This window comes from Anarhichas minor, unplaced genomic scaffold (genome assembly GCF_050575085.1).
Source record: "Anarhichas minor isolate MPS153535 unplaced genomic scaffold, ASM5057508v1 ptg000005l, whole genome shotgun sequence".
In the NCBI taxonomy this organism is placed as follows: Eukaryota; Metazoa; Chordata; class Actinopteri; order Perciformes; family Anarhichadidae; genus Anarhichas; species Anarhichas minor.
Genome location: NW_027466451.1, coordinates 690,735 through 709,430, shown reverse-complemented (window position 1 = coordinate 709,430; position 18,696 = coordinate 690,735). Strand labels below are relative to the sequence as shown.

At 41.2% G+C, this 18,696-nt stretch overlaps 1 protein-coding gene across 1 annotated transcript in view; it reads right to left on the bottom strand.

Annotated features, from left to right (window-relative positions):
- Positions 1–1,557: 1,557 nt before the first annotated feature.
- znrf1 (zinc and ring finger 1) overlaps positions 1,558–18,696 on the bottom strand; it is a 63,830-nt gene continuing 46,691 nt past the window's right edge. The window contains exons 3-5 of the mRNA XM_076075337.1: positions 9,192–9,297; positions 3,754–3,844; positions 1,558–3,265 (exon numbers count right to left, since the gene is read on the bottom strand). Of these exons, the coding sequence (XP_075931452.1) occupies positions 3,787–3,844; positions 9,192–9,297 (164 nt within the window). The 3' untranslated portion in view covers positions 1,558–3,265; positions 3,754–3,786. The remainder of the gene's footprint in view (positions 3,266–3,753; positions 3,845–9,191; positions 9,298–18,696) is intronic.

Here is an 18,696-nt window from a genome sequence, read left to right as displayed (position 1 = left end):
CGTGAGGTGCGAATGGTAGTCCCAATTTATCACATCTGAGGCAGTTTCTCTGTCAGCTTCCCTCTGGAAGATGACTCATTCCGTTGTGTTAAATGACATACTTCCTGGTTTTAACGCATATAAAAGTGACTAAAGAGCAATAAAACAAATGGATAAAGTAAGAAGAGACAACTTCCTGCCCATAATCATTTCAGCAAAGATTCCTCAAGAAGTAGAATGATTGATAGATTAAAAAGATCAAAATATAGTGGCTGCTTTTCCACACACACATATACATACACAGCCCGTTCTCACTCCAAAGTTGTCAAATACGGCAGCTTGGTCAGTCAAACGCAGCAAATGACGTTCTACGTGGCCAGTTACGGCGGGAGTAAAGGAGGAAGTCAAAGAGACACAGCACCATCACTCAGGAGGTCTGTGTTCGTGTCCCATGTTGTCTTATTTCAAATGACGTAACTTTACTAAAGTTACGTTTTACTACCCCAACCAAGTAGTTTCCAGTGAACACTGCAGTTTTTTTTTTGAAAATACATAATTTCCATGTAATGTCCAAAATTGACACAAGCAAAACTGACGCTGGAGGGGTACGTAGAGCATCGGAGTTTGAAGCGTAGGGCCACTGACCGAGCTGCTGTATTTGTAGCATCTGCTGTTGGTAAAAACAAAGGATGCTCTGATCTTTGATCAGTCACTTCCCACCAACATCCAAGATTCAATCTGAAAAACAAGCAGAGCATCTTAGCAGTGAGTCCAACTCTTACATACTGACTTGTTGAAGGTGTAAGAGTAGAACCCAACATGATTTATCATAGAGTGCAAGGTAGAAATGTTCAAGGAAAAATCCAGACTTCAATGTTTCAACAACATAAAGCAGCTTGTCGTGTATTTGCGATGCATTTCTGGCTCGAATTTAACGAAACTGCGAAGTCGTGTTTGCTTTAGATTAAAAAAACAATTGACTTTACAAAGGAACCGGAAGTGCAAAACTGCTGACTCATTTCTGGGTTTAAGGACTCACATTGGTCTATAAGGCTCATGGTTATTGTTGTGTTAAATGAAAAAAATGTAAAAATACTTTTCAGAAACAAAGTTGAAATAATCAAAACAGATGGCCATACCATAAACTTAATATATTGTTGAATTATCCATGGTGAGCCTCTATACTTTTACGTTTAGGAACATTGAGAGAATCGTTCGAAGAAAACTTTAGAGATTTTCGGAGGAGAAAACAATCTTGTGGAGACAGCCCTTTTCTTGTCAAACGGCATTCTGGGAAATAGTAAAATTACTAAATGACATTGGACTACACACTGCCTTCTCAGAGAAAGAGGATACGTCACACTCGATCCCAAAATAACTCGGACTGCTGTTGGAGTGGGAGATGATTCACGACTTAACTGTATCACCATGTCCCCATACTGTACACCTAGCACACATACTGTGTGTCTATAGGCCGACCATAAAGTCAGGATTAAGATGTTTGATGGGAAATCCAGTGCTATTCACTTTGGATGAATTGTATCTGGGTCACAGAGGGAAAGTGAAGAAAATAGAGTCTGTCATCTAGCACAATTTATTCCACCATTTGTTTACAGTAGCTTTGTAAATGCAGTTTGTTCGTACGTTGATTTGTAGAAGTCTTCATACATCAACTCTTGGCATTCTGAAGAGTGGGTAACACCTCACATGATTGGAATATTAAACAAATTTTGTTAAATATGAACAAATGAATAAATAAGCCCCGTCCAGTGGATCCACAGTGGGACTACAGAGTCCTTTTTTTTCCGGGTCCGAGTGGCTCGCGTCTCCAGTCACAGTCAGCCAGAACTACTCTAGCAGAAACACAACGCGGGGGGACGGGGGGACAGACAGTAGCGTAGACCGAGAGGCGCCTTTGGAATCACACACACTCACACACACACGCACAAACAGTCATATGCACGGAGACGCACGCACTCGAGACTCTCACGGGAAAATGACTTATCACATGAAAAAATCTGGCAGATCTAACAAAGAACGGGCCGAGAAAGAAGTCGGGCACGTAATTTACAATGTGCCATGTCGCTTCTCTGTAGCTGTAAACATCAGCAAAGTAAAGGGAGGACTGCCAGTCGCACACACGGGGAACATGGACATCTAGACTGTAAACATTTCAATACACTGACACACACATACGGCACTGTCCCAGTCAGTCCTCGACACTGACCTTTCACACTGTCTCTGTCTCTCACACACACACACACACACACACACTAGGCTTCAGCAAAAGCTATGTTGTCACAGTTCCAAGCTCAGACACACACACACACACAGAGTACATACACATACCAGGTGAAGCCTGACACTGGAGCATCCCGAACACACATGTTACACACTAGGAGCGTAAACTACACTGCTGGGCCCTTCCTCCTTCCCAACCAGAGCTGAGCATGCTCCAACCACTCCTCCGCCCCCATACATCCTGTACATACAAGACAAGCTGACACCCCAGTTTGTTTCTTATCCCTCCATCTCCCCCTGCCTGCTCAGGTGTGCACAAACCAGATCTAATTATTATACTTGATTTGCTTATTATGAGTCATATTGGTGAGGGAGGGCGCAGAACAGAGGCATGAGCTGTGAGAAAGAAGCACACTGTTATGAGAGGACGTCACGAAGTCGGACTCCTGCTGTGACATGAGAGGGCCGCCGAAGTCTGATCCCAAAGCAGGTTTCTGCAGCTCAAACAATCCTCATGTCGTTGGTTTCCTTCTCATCCTCGCCGCCTTCCTCCTTTCTTGTGTGGTTTCCTTCGTCTCCCCTCCTGCCCCCTCCCTTCTCCACTTCCCCTCCCCAGTTAAGGCCGTGGGAGGGCTGGACACGGACCGTTGACGGGCCCGGGTCCGGACGCAAGATGGGAGGCTAGCAGCTGGAGGCCTACAAGGACCTGTGCATGTCAGGGAGGCGACGGGCCTCTCGAGTCGGAGGGGGGAGCCGAGGCGGATGAAGCCCTTTAAGGGACTGTTAGCCTGGAGAAGTGGGAGGGGAGGGAAGGAGGGGAAGCGGCGGGGGGGTCTCAGCGGTCTCTTCAGCGGGCTTGGGAGGGGCCCTTTAATGTACGATGGATTCACAGCCACATTTTTCTGGGTTCAGTTTAAAAGGAATTTAATATCTTGGTTAGGATGATGGATTCTGTCGGGATAAGTATGTGTTGATTGCTTTGATTGTTTCATCAGATTTGGTTTGTGTCTGCGTCCAGATATCCATGGCAGGACCACGAGATGTCCTGGAAACGGGGGCAGGGCGGGGGGAGACAGACAGACAGACAGACATGATGTAGTCATATATGGTTCATCAAGCAACATATTAAGAGATGAAAAATCCTTTCAGTGGCTTATATGACAATCATTTTCTTTCTCTCGCTAGCAAAGTTGTCTCTTTAACACTAGTTACTACCGTCTTGAGGCCTCTACTATGCTCATTTGTTATTCACAAAACGAACAAATTGAATATTTCTTTATTTAACTGTGTGTTTTAAATATATGAATATGAATTGCTGTATTAATGAACTAAATATTCAACATGAAATGTAATTCGGTGATCCCATAACTTTACATCTAGCTACAATGAATTTGTATCAAGTCAAACGCATAAAATCCATCAGTGGAGGACAACAGTAACTGGACCACATCTGAATTTAAATACAAAAACAACATGAGCTTCCGTATGCTGGTTTCCATTCACACAGTGCTGTGTTTGTGCTGTGTGTCTCACCTTGAACAGAATTCAGAGAGGGCTGGTGGTCAGTCAGTCAGAGGGGTGTTCGGGGCAGGACCGATTGATCTCAAACCACGAGTCTATACAGCTACAGACACGCACAGACATGCACAAGTTATTTTGACAAACAGCAAGTCTATATAAAATACAGCTGCAAATACAGAGGTCATAAAATGGATTCAACACCACAGAGGATTGTTGCTAAAGTAACACGTAGGCATGTTGGAAGGCCTCCATTCACTCCCATATTAGGAGAACATACACAATATGAAATATAGAAATGAGACCGGGAGGGAATGTCACATTCTCACTGTGTTTTATGGAACAGTTTACTTTCATCTCCCTGTAAGTATTCACGTTTGGTTGAAGAAGATCCTTTACTTAAGTGAAAGTAGTCATTTAAATCAGTGATTCTCAACTGGTGGGTCGAGAGTGGGTCACGTACCCGTTTTCAGTGGGTCACGGGCCTTTGCCTGACAAAAAACAAAACAAAAACAAAATATTGTGCTTTTATTTTGAAGGGGATTTTTTATGCAGCGGAATTATTCCAGCATTTACGGCACTTGTTCAGCAGTGCAGGAAAAACACCGACATAGGGTACATCTCAAGTCTCTTAATTGCATCCCCGTTTCCCTCACTTGGGTCCTTTCCTTGCGTCTTAGTCCCTCCCACCAGGGATGCATGGAGGAAACCATGCGAGGAGAGAGGAACGAGGAAATATGTTTTAAGAGACATGAGACGTCCTTTCCTCAGTTGCGTCACGTGAAGCGACGTCTGTTTCTGATGACGTTGCTGATGATCACAGCTGGATCAGCTGTCAGTCGGCTTTAACAGCTGGAGAGACTTTTGATAAGTTTGTGTCTGTTCACATGATCACTGTACTTAATAACAGGAACTAATAATTATTAAAGAAACACAGTAGTCACCACTGTAGAGGTGTTTCTCTCTGTAGTCTGTTAACAAACTGTGTTCTGTGTTCTGTTTATAAGCGCAGGATCCATTTCTACCGGCGGAATGCGATCGTCTTATTTGTGAATTATTTGCGTCTGTACGTTTTGAAATTCAGATTATGGCGTCATTATTAAATAACCCAGAATATAATTATTGTTTCTCTTAAATGATAAAACTCATCAAACCCGACAATCAGGAATGAACAGCCTCACCTGACTGAATGAAATGATGATAAATGATGTAAAAAGTGTTTCGTCTCTCCATCTCTCTCTCTCTCTCTCTCTCTCTCTCTCTCTATATATATATATATATATATATATATATATATATATATATATATATATATATATATATATATATATATATATATATATATATATATATATATATATATATATATACAGGTGCTGGTCATATAATTAGAATATCATCAAAAAGTTGATTTATTTCACTAATTCCATTCAAAAAGTGAAACTTGTCTATTATATTCATTCATTACACACAGACTGATATATTTCAAATGTTTATTTCTTTTAATTTTGATGATTATAACTGACAACTAAGGAAAATCCCAAATTCAGTATCTCAGAAAATTAGAATATTGTGAAAAGGTTCAATATTGAAGACCCCTGGTGCCACACTCTAATCAGCTAATTAACTCAAAACACCTGCAAAGGCCTTTAAATGGTCTCTCAGTCTAGTTCTGTAGGCTACACAATCATGGGGAAGACTGCTGACTTGACAGTTGTCCAAAAGACGACCATTGACACCTTGCACAAGGAGGGCAAGATACAAAAGGTCATTGCAAAAGAGGCTGGCTGTTCACAGAGCTCTGTGTCCAAGCACATTAATAGAGAGGCGAAGGGAAGGAAAAGATGTGGTAGAAAAAAGTGTACAAGCAATAGGGATAACCGCACCCTGGAGAGGATTGTGAAACAAAACCGATTCAAAAATGTGGGGGAGATTCAGAAAGACTGGACTGCAGCTGGAGTCAGTGCTTCAAGAACCACTACGCACAGACGTATGCAAGACATGGGTTTCAGCTGTCGCATTCCTTGTGTCAAGCCACTCTTGAACAACAGACAGCGTCAGAAGCGTCTCGCCTGGGCTAAAGACAAAAAGGACTGGACTGCTGCTGAGTGGTCCAAAGTTAAAGTAAATTTTGCATTTCCTTTGGAAATCAGGGTCCCAGAGTCTGGAGGAAGAGAGGAGAGACACACAATCCACGTTGCTTGAGGTCCAGTGTAAAGTTTCCACAGTCAGTGATGGTTTGGGGTGCCATGTCATCTGCTGGTGTTGGTCCACTGTGTTTTCTGAGGTCCAAGATCAACGCAGCCGTATTACCAGGAAGTTTTAGAGCACTTCATGCTTCCTGCTGCTGACCAACTTTATGGAGATGCAGATTTCATTTTCCAACAGGACTTGGCACCTGCACACAGTGCCAAAGCAACCAGTACCTGGTTTAAGGACCATGGTATCCCTGTTCTTAATTGGCCAGCAAACTCGCCTGACCTTAACCCCATAGAAAATCTATGGGGTATTGTGAAGAGGATGATGCGAAATGCCAGACCCAACAATGCAGAAGAGCTCAAGGCCACTATCAGAGCAACCTGGGCTCTCATAACACCTGAGCAGTGCCACAGACTGATCGACTCCATGCCACGCCGCATTGCTGCAGTAATTCAGGCAAAAGGAGCCCCAACTAAGTATTGAGTGCTGTACATGCTCATACTTTTCATGTTCATACTTTTCAGTTGGCCAAGATTTCTAAAAATCCTTTCTTTGTATTGGTCTTAAGTAATATTCTAATTTTCTGAGATACTGAATTTGGGATTTTCCTTAGTTGTCAGTTATAATCATCAAAATTAAAAGAAATAAACATTTGAAATATATCAGTCTGTGTGTAATGAATGAATATAATAGACAAGTTTCACTTTTTGAATGGAATTAGTGAAATAAATCAACTTTTTGATGATATTCTAATTATATGACCAGCACCTGTATATATGTATGTATGTATGTATATGTGTACTATATATATATATATATATGTATGTATATATATATATATATATATATATATATATATATATATATATATATATATATATATATATATATATATATATATATATGTGTGTTTCGTCTCTCCAGTTCCCTCTGACTTTAATTGTTTCCATAATAAAAGTTCAGATCATGAAAACACAAATCTTTCTAATAAATGATGAAAGTTGTTTGTGGTCCTTTTGTTGTTCAGTCTACAATGAACATTTATTTAAACCAGATGTTGAATCAGAAAACGAATCAAATATAAAGCTTGAGTTTATTCTGTGATCGGTTTTCACTGTTTACATGTTGAAAAAAATCTCATCAGTCCGATCGGCTGCAGCGTCCAATCACATGACTGATGAACAATGAGGGGGCGTGTCGGCTGTTAAAACACTTCGTGGAAGTCTGTTCTCGTGGGTCCTCGCTCATGGCTCCTCGGAGATCCCTCCTCTCTCCTCGATCCTCGCTCCTCAGAGCTAAATAAGAGCTTTGGGACGGCCGTCAATATGGCGGCGCAGAACAACTTCCGTTTCAAGCGAGGATCGAGGAGCGAGGAAATGACAATTAAGAGACTTGGGATGTACCCCAATGCGTTGTGAATCACATCACGTGATGCAGCGCAGCCAATCAAATATGGGCATTCTGACAAGTGTCCTGCCACAACATTGCATGCAACATTGCATTGACAGTCAGATATATAGTTGAGAAAAATGTACAAAATGTATCTTTAAAGTTTAGTGAAGTAAAAATATGAAGTTGCATACTGTACATGAGTATTTACTCATGTACAGCAATAAAAAATGTACAATGGATGTGACAACTAATACAGGTTTTTGAAGCAGATCAAGGTATCCTTTAAAAACCTAATTTACATTGAAATCAAGGAGAATAATGCTAATGCCAATATTATTCACAAATAAATCATAAGGACACCATATTCACTCATCCATGTGTACAATCAATTCAGTCTTACTCTGTAAAGCAACTATAACTGTCAGGTAAGCTTGGTTTAGTAAAAAGTACATATTTTTCCTTTGAAGTGTGGTGGAGAAGAAATATAAAGTAGCAGCAAATGAAAGTACTTGAGTAAAGTACCTATGTGGCCTTTTTTTCAACCTATATAAACGATTTCAAGTACTTTTTGAGAACAGTACTTGTGTAATTATATTGCCAATAAACTCATACTTATAGTATACACTGAAGCTGCATAAACAATTCACAACTCCTAGCATTATTTATGGTTTGTGTTGACAGATTGGTGCTTAAAGGGGACATATCATGCTCATTTTCAGGTTCATACTTGTATTGTGGGGTTCTACTAGAACATGTTTACACATCATTTTTCATGTCTGTCTGAATATACCTGTATTCACCCTCTGTCTGAAACGCTCTGTTTTAGCACCTGTCTCTTTAAAGGTGCAGTAGGTAACTTCTAAAAAAAAAGAAAACAGGCTCACCAGGCTCCTCTTAGTGCTCCTAATCACATTTACAACATTTCACTGCACCCGAAGAAAAACAACCATGAGACAGTTGGAGCCGGGGTGCCAAAGCACCGGCCGCCAGCCGGAGCAAACTTGCAAGTTTTCTTTTCCTTTTTTTCTCTTTTAGCTAAACAGAACAATGAAATATGTGTCTGAAGACATTACAGGGGAGAAAATGGCAATCTTGATTCATCTTTGATCGGTGCTGCCTAGTTTCACAGACTGATCAGAGCTCACAAGCTTCATGAGCAGTGATTGATGCATTGTTACAAATCCCACTGCTTTTCTTGGCAAGACCCGCTCTGTGTAGCTGGTTGAGGGAGAGATGATTGGTTAGGGTTAGGCATGGACCTTGAGTACTTAGGGTCAGGATGGCCTGCTATTGGTCACGGCATAGGACACGAACAAATCGGGTTACGAGTATCTCAGCGAGCATGGACGCCTGGCCAATCCTAGCGAGTGAATGCTGTACAGGGTGGGTCTTGCCAAAAAAATAAGTGGGATTCATAATAAGCTGCGGTGGAAACTCACTGACTCTGATTGGCTTTTTCCTTCAGGCACGGTGGAATCTAAATGCCATAAGGCGAACTAAAAGATTATCTGTCTCATGAACTACTGTCAGGATACAGTTTGAGACCCCCCAACCACCTAAAACATTAGAAATGTCTACTAGCTTCTTGACATTGAGTCAAATTGGGAGGGTGATAATCCAAATCGCTTTACGGCACAAAGCAAGCAGAGGTTCAGGTGATGGCAGAATATCGCAGAAGCGAACAGCCAAACAAATTCTAATATTTGTAATTATTATTTTTGGGAGAAATAAACTGAACATAAAAAACTGCCAATCTTTAAGGAATATTATTGGAGTGCATTAAGTGGATTTAATTAGAAGAAGTGCAAAATTATATAAAGGGCAGTGATTACAATATGTGTGCGTGTGTGTGTGTGTGTCACCTTTTGTGGTAGATGCAGAGGCACGGCAGTCTGGCTATGGTGTCCCCTTGCTGCAGTTCCTCTAGACAGATCACACACTCACCGGCATCCCTCGCCAGCACATCATCTAAAGTGGCAGTCACACACACACACATACACACACACACACACACACACACACACACACAGCAGAGCACATATCAGTATGCACCAAAGAAAGCAACAATTTCAGACTCTGACAGCATATCAAACACAGCAGAGAGCAGTACGGTTGGTGCATTACACAGAGTGGTTCGTTTCTGCTTGTACCAATGAAAATGCACAAGGAGGAGTTTCAGGATGAATTAGGAGCCTTGAATCTGTTTCCACTGTAGAAAATATCGCCCATCATGCGAAACTAACCACTGAATATTATTATTTCTACTTACTGTAATGAAGGCATGCCCTTAGAGAGTATCGGATGGTTTGGCGGTTTATGTCTCAAATGTGTTTGTATTTTTTCATAGGAGAGATTTTACATTCTTTCAGATGTAGTCAAGGCTGAGCTGGGAAGAAAGAAAAACAAAATAAAGCAATATGGCAAATAATGAATAAGGATTAAGATAATGAAAAAAAAAAGTTATATAAATAAAAACACACAGGAACATGACAGTCACATGGAGTTTTTCCAGTCACAGCATTCTGTGTCGGATGTCCTAGGAGTGTTAGTGGTTCACCAAATACTAATGACATATCATTTATTTATCACCATAGACTGTATAAAGGAAGTATACATGGTCACCACCTCTGTCTGGAGCCTGGAGTTTATGCATTTTTGCCCATCCCAATCTTGGTTTCTGGCCTTGTGACACAAGAGGGTGGAGCTAACCGAACGCTGAATAAGACATTTTCAGGGGGCCAAAAATTAACATTCATGAAGTGAATAAAAACACTGTGAAAGGGTTAAAGTTCTAATACGAAAACACAGACAACTCACAGACTGGACAACGCTGTGACAGCGACCTGTCAATCACAAGTCAACCACGCCCCTAAAGCATAGCCTGCTTTATGGTCTATTTGACTCTAAATGGATCATCATTTACTAAATGAATGTCATGCTGTATTGAAGAAGAAGTGCTGTGTCTTTCACAAATAGAGGATATGTGTATGCGTTCCAGGCTGCCATGTTTCCTCTGACAAATGTATTCCTAGACCACATTCCCAAACTACTTTGATGCTAAAGTAGGAAGGGTTTTTGATCATTTGTATTCTGATGTAAATAATAGATCGTTCCCCTTGCCATAGGAACCAAAAGCAAGAAAGCGTGCACGTTATGCATATGGTATGATGTCATCAAAGACTGTGAATAAACACACTGTTTGCAACATATAAACCATGGATGTCTGAACCTGAAATAATGAGATCGTATAGTACGACGTGTTATCTCACAACACCTCATGTCACATCTGTCACTGTGGAGCACAGCTACAAAGACCCTGCAGCCCGGCTGCTGCTCCACTTTGGGATTGGCTGGCTGCTGGAGCAGAAGCTGAAAGCTCAGTTTCTAATCCACCGTGAGTCAATTAAGAGTCAAGCTGGTCGCAGATTCTCTCCAATTATCTGCTTGTTTTCTTTTTTTTTTTGCATGTCATCTTTCAGTGCTGAAACGACCAGGTGAATTTGACTGCTTCAACTGCTCGTCATGGCTGTTCTCTTCGTCTGTTCACTCATGGTGGGTATTCAATTATATTCAAAACGTGTTATTCCTTATGATGGAGGCAAAACATAGAACCACACAAAAACACAGCAATTCATTCAAACAAATAAGAACAACATGAAAACAAAATATGACTGTAAAGATTTAAGAAAACATAAAAGTTGCCTCATGGCTTCCGGAATAAAACTAAACTACATGCAGGTAATCTAAAGGACATTTCTGATGCCATTAGCCTGAAGGATTCAGAAAGGATATGTGTGGGGTCATTGATAATAATGTGCTGCTTTTTGAGGATTTGATGTCTGTGTTTTTTGAGCTGAGGTTTATGACACCTTGTAATTGATTTCTTTTGACAAAGGGATGTAAACCAGCAACTGAAAATGTTCAAATACTTTCAATAAAAGAGGTGTAAAACCTGACGAGTGTCAATATTCTCTGATCTACTCCTATCAGTAGTTTACTTTACTGAGGCAGCCATGAATAATTCTTCTTTTGGGAAATTATAATTTCTGAAGTTTTGGATGCATTTAAAACCAAACAGGATCTTCGGGACTATGGGCCTGTGTGATTAATCTGACTGACTTTTTACAATATGCTGATTTTCATTTTTTCATTTACAATCCACTGTATATAAGATAAAACAATAAGGGAGGCAGGACATAACCCTGTGATTTGAATATTAGTGCAGATACTTTCCGAGGCAAAGCGCGACGCAGGTATACGTCATCAGAAAGTGTCATCAAATGAGCTTTGAAAGTATAGCAGCAATCGAGGTCAAAGTTTAAATAATTTGAACTTTGAGCACAATTATGAGTTGTGTGCCGCGCCAAGGGTAGTGCTTCTGCCTAGTTGGGCGCCACCGCTCTGCTAATTGGAAAACAAGGGCACTGCCAGCGCAAAGTGGTTTTACTGCTGATCTAGGGCAAGGCGATATGGCCATAATCTTCTATCCCGATATAGGTCATTTCATATACGTATGTATAACAATATATCACAATATAGCATGTTTCTGGTATTCCAATGAATAAATAGTCTATATGGAATAACCACATGGTTTTGTATAATATTGTGTGAATTAAATACTTGACACACTTAAAAGTAATCTGATTTCTGAGAAATTTTGAGAAACTTGCTTGTTTTTTATCAGTTTAGACGACGTAATTGTCTCACGATATCTCGATATATTATTTCATCAAAATATGATACAATTGATTGACGATAAATGATCATATTGAATAATGGCCCAGCCCTACAATATGCAGGTATTGGACAAATTTAAGTTTTGACCTGATGATGCTGGATTCATCTTATGGGGACCATGAATGTCTGCACAAATTTAATGAAAATCCATCAATAGTTTTTAGAAATATTTCAACCTCGACCACTATATGGGACCAACAGACCAGCATTGCCATTATCGCTTTGAATATAAAACTGTATCCGCTAAATTATCACAAACAGTTGGCAAATAAATCACAGTATAAAGTATCTTGAAATGCTAACAATCAAGTGAAGTAACAGAATTTAAGTACAGCTCTAGAAGAAATGCATCCAGCTTTGAGGATGTGCCAGAATGATAGTGGACAATTTGTCCTGTCTGCAGAAGCAAAAGAAACTGCAGTTACAAAAAAATGCTGCTTTAATATGGATGGATGGATGGATGGATGGCTGGATGGATGGATGGATGGATGGATGGATAGACAGACAGACTGACTGACTTCGACCTATTTGTGTCGTACAGTCAGGTAGCTTTGTGTAGTCCGTGACGTCCAGCCATCTGTTGACAGAGCAACAGCAGGTGCCGGACATTTGATTCTCTGTTTAGGCTTTTGTTTTCTTGAACAAAGGAGGAATTATGGTCTGGCGAAATGGGCTCGTGAATGAGTAGTGTCACGGGGCTCAATAACATTAAGCATGTTCGTACAGCCTGGTTTTCCACTCCAGAGTAGGGTCTCATATCCGCGGCTATAAATATACCTTTAGCCCTGTTCGAATCAGTAGGGAACAGCTAACTAAATGCTGCGGGGAGAGTTTGTAGCGTGTGTGCTGCTGTTGGTTTACCTGGTAAGCTAGTTTAGCATAGCGTGCCTCCCAGAACACACGTGCCTCACCGGAGTAGAATGTTGTTCTTCCGTGGTGGGAGTGTCAGACAGCTCGTTGCCTGTTACGTCGGGTGGTTTGCCTTGTTGAGCGCATTATATTTCCCACAATTTAAGCTTCTGTATTTTCCAAATGCAATAGTATTATTCAAACGTATTGTTCGGTTCGTAATGCATACCGAACCGTGAGCCTCAAATCGAACGGTTCAATACGAATACGTGTATTGTTACACCCCTAATAGACAGACAGACAGACAGACAGACAGACAGACAGATAGACAGATAGATAGATAGATAGATAGATAGATAGATAGATAGATAGATAGATAGATGAATGGATGGATGGATGGAGAGACTATGGGGCAGATAAGGAGAGGGGGTTAGACTATGAGATGGAATAGGAGACAGAAGACATATGCTCTGACTGCAAATCAGCTTAGCTCCTCAACGAACTCCCATAACCCCACTGTCCTCCCTCCCTCAATCTCTGTCTCCTCTTCTGACCCCGTCCTTTATTCCAGGGGTTCTTAACCTTTTTGACCTCGGGGCCCAACTTTTCAAGTACAAAGTGTCCCGGGGCCCATTCAAATATTAACACTGTATTAGTTTAACTAATTGATCTCACTCTTGGTTTGATTTGTATTCAATAACTATATTAAATCCACTTACAGTTTAACAAGCAAAACCCTTGTCAAATAAATGAGATGATACAATGTGATGATCACAAATACATTTATTTATCATGTGTATGTAAACCTGCATACACAACAAGAAGCCCAACAGGCTTTCCCACGAGCGTTGGATGTTTCGTCGCTAAGTGTCACTTTATTTTTGAAGGCTTCAAATAAAACCAAATAAAATGTGTCTGGAGCCGCAAAAGCTATTTGATATCACAGCTTATAAAGTGTTATATATAGTTATATTATATATACAAAAACTATAGTTTGTTGTATTTATGAAAATATAGAACAAGAATAAAGACAATTCTTGACATTTTATTGCAATTTTACCTGATATAACAATATCAAACTCTTATGAAGAGGAGAGTTTGCTGCAGCAGCTGAGAAATCATCTCCAGCGTGACACTTTTCAGCAAATGCTGTGTGCTTGTTCAGGAAGCATACAGGTAAGCCAGCATCGTTGGCAGTGAAAGCAAATGAAGACATCCACGCAGAGTTAAACTCTCTATTTTCCTCCGTGACTTTTCTTTTTTTGGATTTATCCATTGATAGTTTACAGAGGGCGGGGGTCTGAAAATCATGATTAGCCACCTGCAGGGGAAAGCGCTTGACAGAGGTAGAGGATTTAACTGCCTGTGGGAATAATTAACATATAAGATTCTGTTCATTCTTGCTTACAAATTATACTCTCTGAACACGTTTCTCTTTTTGGAGAACGTCATGCGAGATATCTTCTTCGATCGGCGCAATTTCCCTGCTCTTCTTTCTATTTCCTCGTCTCTCCCCCGTGTGTCACGGTGTGTGTAAACCTCGCTCGAGTCAGGAAACTTGTCAGAATACCCATATTGAGCTGCATCACCTGATGTGATTTGCAATGCATTGGTCAGTGTGTTTCCTGCACCGCCGAACAAGTGCCGTAACGGCTGGATAAAACGCGCCGGTTAAAGTATAAACTCAGTACCTAATATGTATAATTCCGAATTATCTATCGGATTTAGGGCCTGGGTCCGGATCCGGTCCGCCTGTTGGGGACCCCTGATGTAGACTCAAGGAGTCGCAACAGAGGGGCTGAAGAGTCGCAGGTTGCCGACCCCTGGGCTAGCGGCTAGCTGAGTGTCTTCTTCTGCTTATTGGAGCTTGTTAAACAACTGACTGACGCATTACCGCCACCAGGTTTTGGGAAGCTATATTGTAACTGAGCGTCTCATGGATAACAGTAATATCTCTGGTGTCTTCAATTGATAACCTATGCGGTCCCGCGGCCCTCGCGGCCCACAGGTGCAAAAGTGAAAGTTTTTTGCGGCCCTCTACGTGGCCCCATGGTTAAGAATCACTGCTTTATTCTATTGTTCACAGTAGCTCAGCCCCAAAAACACCCAGCATCTCTCTGCTGCGGACCAGGAAACACTCAGAGATTAATCAACTCCCAAAAATGTCTGCATTAGACTGTGAGTGCAAAGTGCATTAAGTCTAAAGTCCACATCGGAAGAAAGCTCTTGTAATCAAGTGAAGAGGGTTGTTCAATCGTGTTTCCTTCACCTGTAAAATTTTTTAAAAATGAGGTCATCCGGAGCTAGTGCCCTAACTCATCACAGTCCCGCCTCGTCCAAAACTCTTCACACCTGCAGTTAGTACGAAATGCACCTGCGAGGCTGTTAACTGGACCAGAGATGAGTATATAACCAAAGTTCGAGCTATCCTCCACTGACTACAGTGAATTTTAGCTGATATGAGATTTTATTAATAATCTATAAATCCGTTTAAGATCTTGAAGCTACATTAGTGAGTTTTTAACCCTTATGTGGCAGCATCGGACCCAATATCCAGCTGAATCTAGGTCAATGCAGTACAATAACATACTGTACTACACTAGAGAATAAACTGAAACTCGTTGGTCCATGACCTCTAGAACTACACATAGAAGTGTTTTCTGATCTGACGCCACTGTTGGGAACGAAAAGGAGCGTGTTTGAGTTATCAGCAAATATGAAAAACGAAATTATTGACATCAATAGAATTATTAATGTCAGTAAGATTATTAACAATTATTAACAATAACGGGGCACCACCCTGAGGACAGGGACCAATAACCAAACTATAAACTAAGTCTCATAATTAGTGTTCACTCACAATGTCAACAGTCAAAGTACTATTCCACATTCAGAGTGAAACGTGAAGGTGTTATCCAACATATCCAGCTATTATCACAATACACATGCACAAAGTGATCACAGACAGCTGCTCTTCAAAGTATAACAGAGTTTATTAAATTCCAATAATAATGATCAAGTCAACTAATATCTAAACTAACAACAAATATTATCTATACTATCTAAAATCACTATCTAAAATCAACAAACAATCTGTGGTGAGAGATAGAGAGTGTGTGTGTGTATGTGCATGCATGTAGTTGTTTATGTGTGTGAGGGAGAGGTGAGCAAACAGCTCAGACAATGGCAGATGCAATCTAAAACGTGGCACGTTACATCTGCCATTGTCTGAGCTGTTTGCTCACCTCTGAAGTGTTTGCTCACAAGTGGAAGATAGATTGAACAATCAAAATGGAGGGGAAGTTTCGCACGTGACTATGTCTCGCGAGACCACAACATGGCGCAAGTCCACGTTAATGGGAGGAGAACGGAGCATTATCCGTTCTCTGCCTCAGGATCCAAAAACAAAAGATTTCCCGCGAATTGGAGATAATTTTAGCTGAATTTCAGGAGCAGGACCACGCCTCAACCACTCCCCCACTTCCGGCCACACTTCTATAAATATCTACCCACTCTAAGCCTCGGCTTGTTCGCACTTTCCGTATCCCACCCTCCCTCCCTCTTGTTAAACCATTTTACTTACAGTTATCATTTTCATAGTCATTATCCTTCCGTCCCACATGGAGACCGGGGGATCTGCAAGGCCCGGGAGCCGCAGTGGAACCTCAACTAAGCCTTCCCCTAACCGCTAAACTCTCACCCTAGCTTATTCTCCCTCAACTATTCCTCAATGCTCCAATTAATCGATGAAGGTTCGCCTTCGGCCGAGGCAGGGTCCTAGCTAGTGAATTAAAGACTGGCCTAGGTTCTCTTAAAAGCAGCAGAGCTGTGTTTCATGCTTCCTTGCCCGACACGAGTCAGAGAGGAGAGCAACAAAGTTTCTGTGCCTCCTTGCAAGCGAATTGAATCGCTTGGAATGGCCAAGAGCTGGATGGTACAGAGAGTTTTGTTGTTTCAGGGCCAGCAGGCCTGCACCACAGGGGGTCCAGGGGTGTCCGTGGATGTTTGTCCAATGGGATCGCAGTGTTGTTTTATTGATTTTGCATCTAAGGCCATGTGAAAGATTCCTTGGAGCTTGCTGTTATCTTCAGACTGAGATCAGGCTGCAGACTTGCCTGCAGGCCCAGCTCAGATCCCTTTGTTGAAGAGCACATGGTCAGAGCCAAGTCTTTGTCAGACCGCAACATCACTATTAGCAGGACATCATTTATTTGACTGTGCCTTCCAGAACAACTAAATCTGTTCAACAATGTTAGAACGCTATGGTTGATGTTTGTTTAGGTTGCTTTACTAAAACGTAGTCCGCAGTTACACTTGTCTTTACAATGCAAATGTTGTCTTCCGATCACGCCAGGACGCGTTAACTGTCAAATCTGGACACTCCAAGATCAGATCGCGCGAGCCAGAACACATGCCGAGGTGGCAACCCTCGCATTGAGTCGGGATCTCAGTTAGGTGTGGAAAACGTGTGGGCTCAATCCAGACAATTTGTCAAACGTAGGTCTCATCATCTTCCTGCCACACGGGACAGCAAAGGGAAGAGAAGAGGAAAACCGGGACTGTCTGAGTCCTGTTGATACCCAAGATTTCCTGACTTTGCTGATTCAAAATAAATCATCTTAATCTCGGAGCCGATTTTGAGGTATCTGAGCGAAAAAGCATAGCCCTACAAAACTGACCATAGTTCTGTAACTACAAGGTCGATTTTAATAATTTTTGTTGATATAATCAGATCACAACACCTGTGACATAGTTTAGATAGGTAATATTGTGTATATGTTGCTGGTTAATATAGTAAAATAAGACATTACACAGCTGAAATTGAAAATATTCAGCTTCGCCTGGAAAAAATGCACTTTCATTGATAAAAGGTTATTGAAATAATGCAGCTAGCTCCCTAACACTTTCCCAAGTCATAGCATAACTGATCAGTAGTTATTAAAAAAAGGTTAAAGTGGAATAAAGTGGAATAAAGTTAAGAATAAGAGGTTTTAGTACAAAGCGGTCAGGCGAGGTCATCATTTTCGAACCAGTTGTTGCAGCTGTTACATTGTACTTTTATACACTATATAACTATATATTTCACTTTCTTTATCACTCATATGATTCAATACATCCAAATACAGATAATAGGAATCATATTCATATTCATAACTTCATCAGAGCCAGTTTTGGCTGTCATCTGTAGGATTTTCTCAGTTCATGTGTGTGTATGTGGCTGGATCTCAGCCTATCCTCGGTCGATTTCAAAAAACAACCCCTCCTTCGACGCGTCAGAGTCTGAGGAAGACCTCTGTCGAGTTTGGTGGTGATCGGCAAAAGTTTCAAGCAATCAAGTTGCCAGAAGTGACGGGTGTACCCCGGCGGAAATTTCCGGTCGCAGGCAGTCTGACCACTCGCCCAAGCCTGCTTGACCGCTCTTATTCTGGAAACAAGTCGGAAGTCAACAGTATGCAGTTGGCAACAAGGACTACAGCTTTGGAACGGAAATTCTGCGGCGTTATTATCCATATTTTTCATAAAACTTGGGCGCATACCTACGATTTTTTTCGGCGGAGTTCAGCATGAAGGTACGTTTGATCACTCACAACTGTTTAGTGTTTATACGGATCGTAAAACAGAAGTTAGTTACGTGTTCCGCCACGTGTGCTAATGCTATTAAATGCATTGCATGACTTGGTAGCTGTTAGCATGAGGGTACAAACATTGATTTGCGGTACTCATAACGCCGATTTCTGGCCCGGATTTGGTGCTTTTATGCCACGATATTTTTTTGCTTAT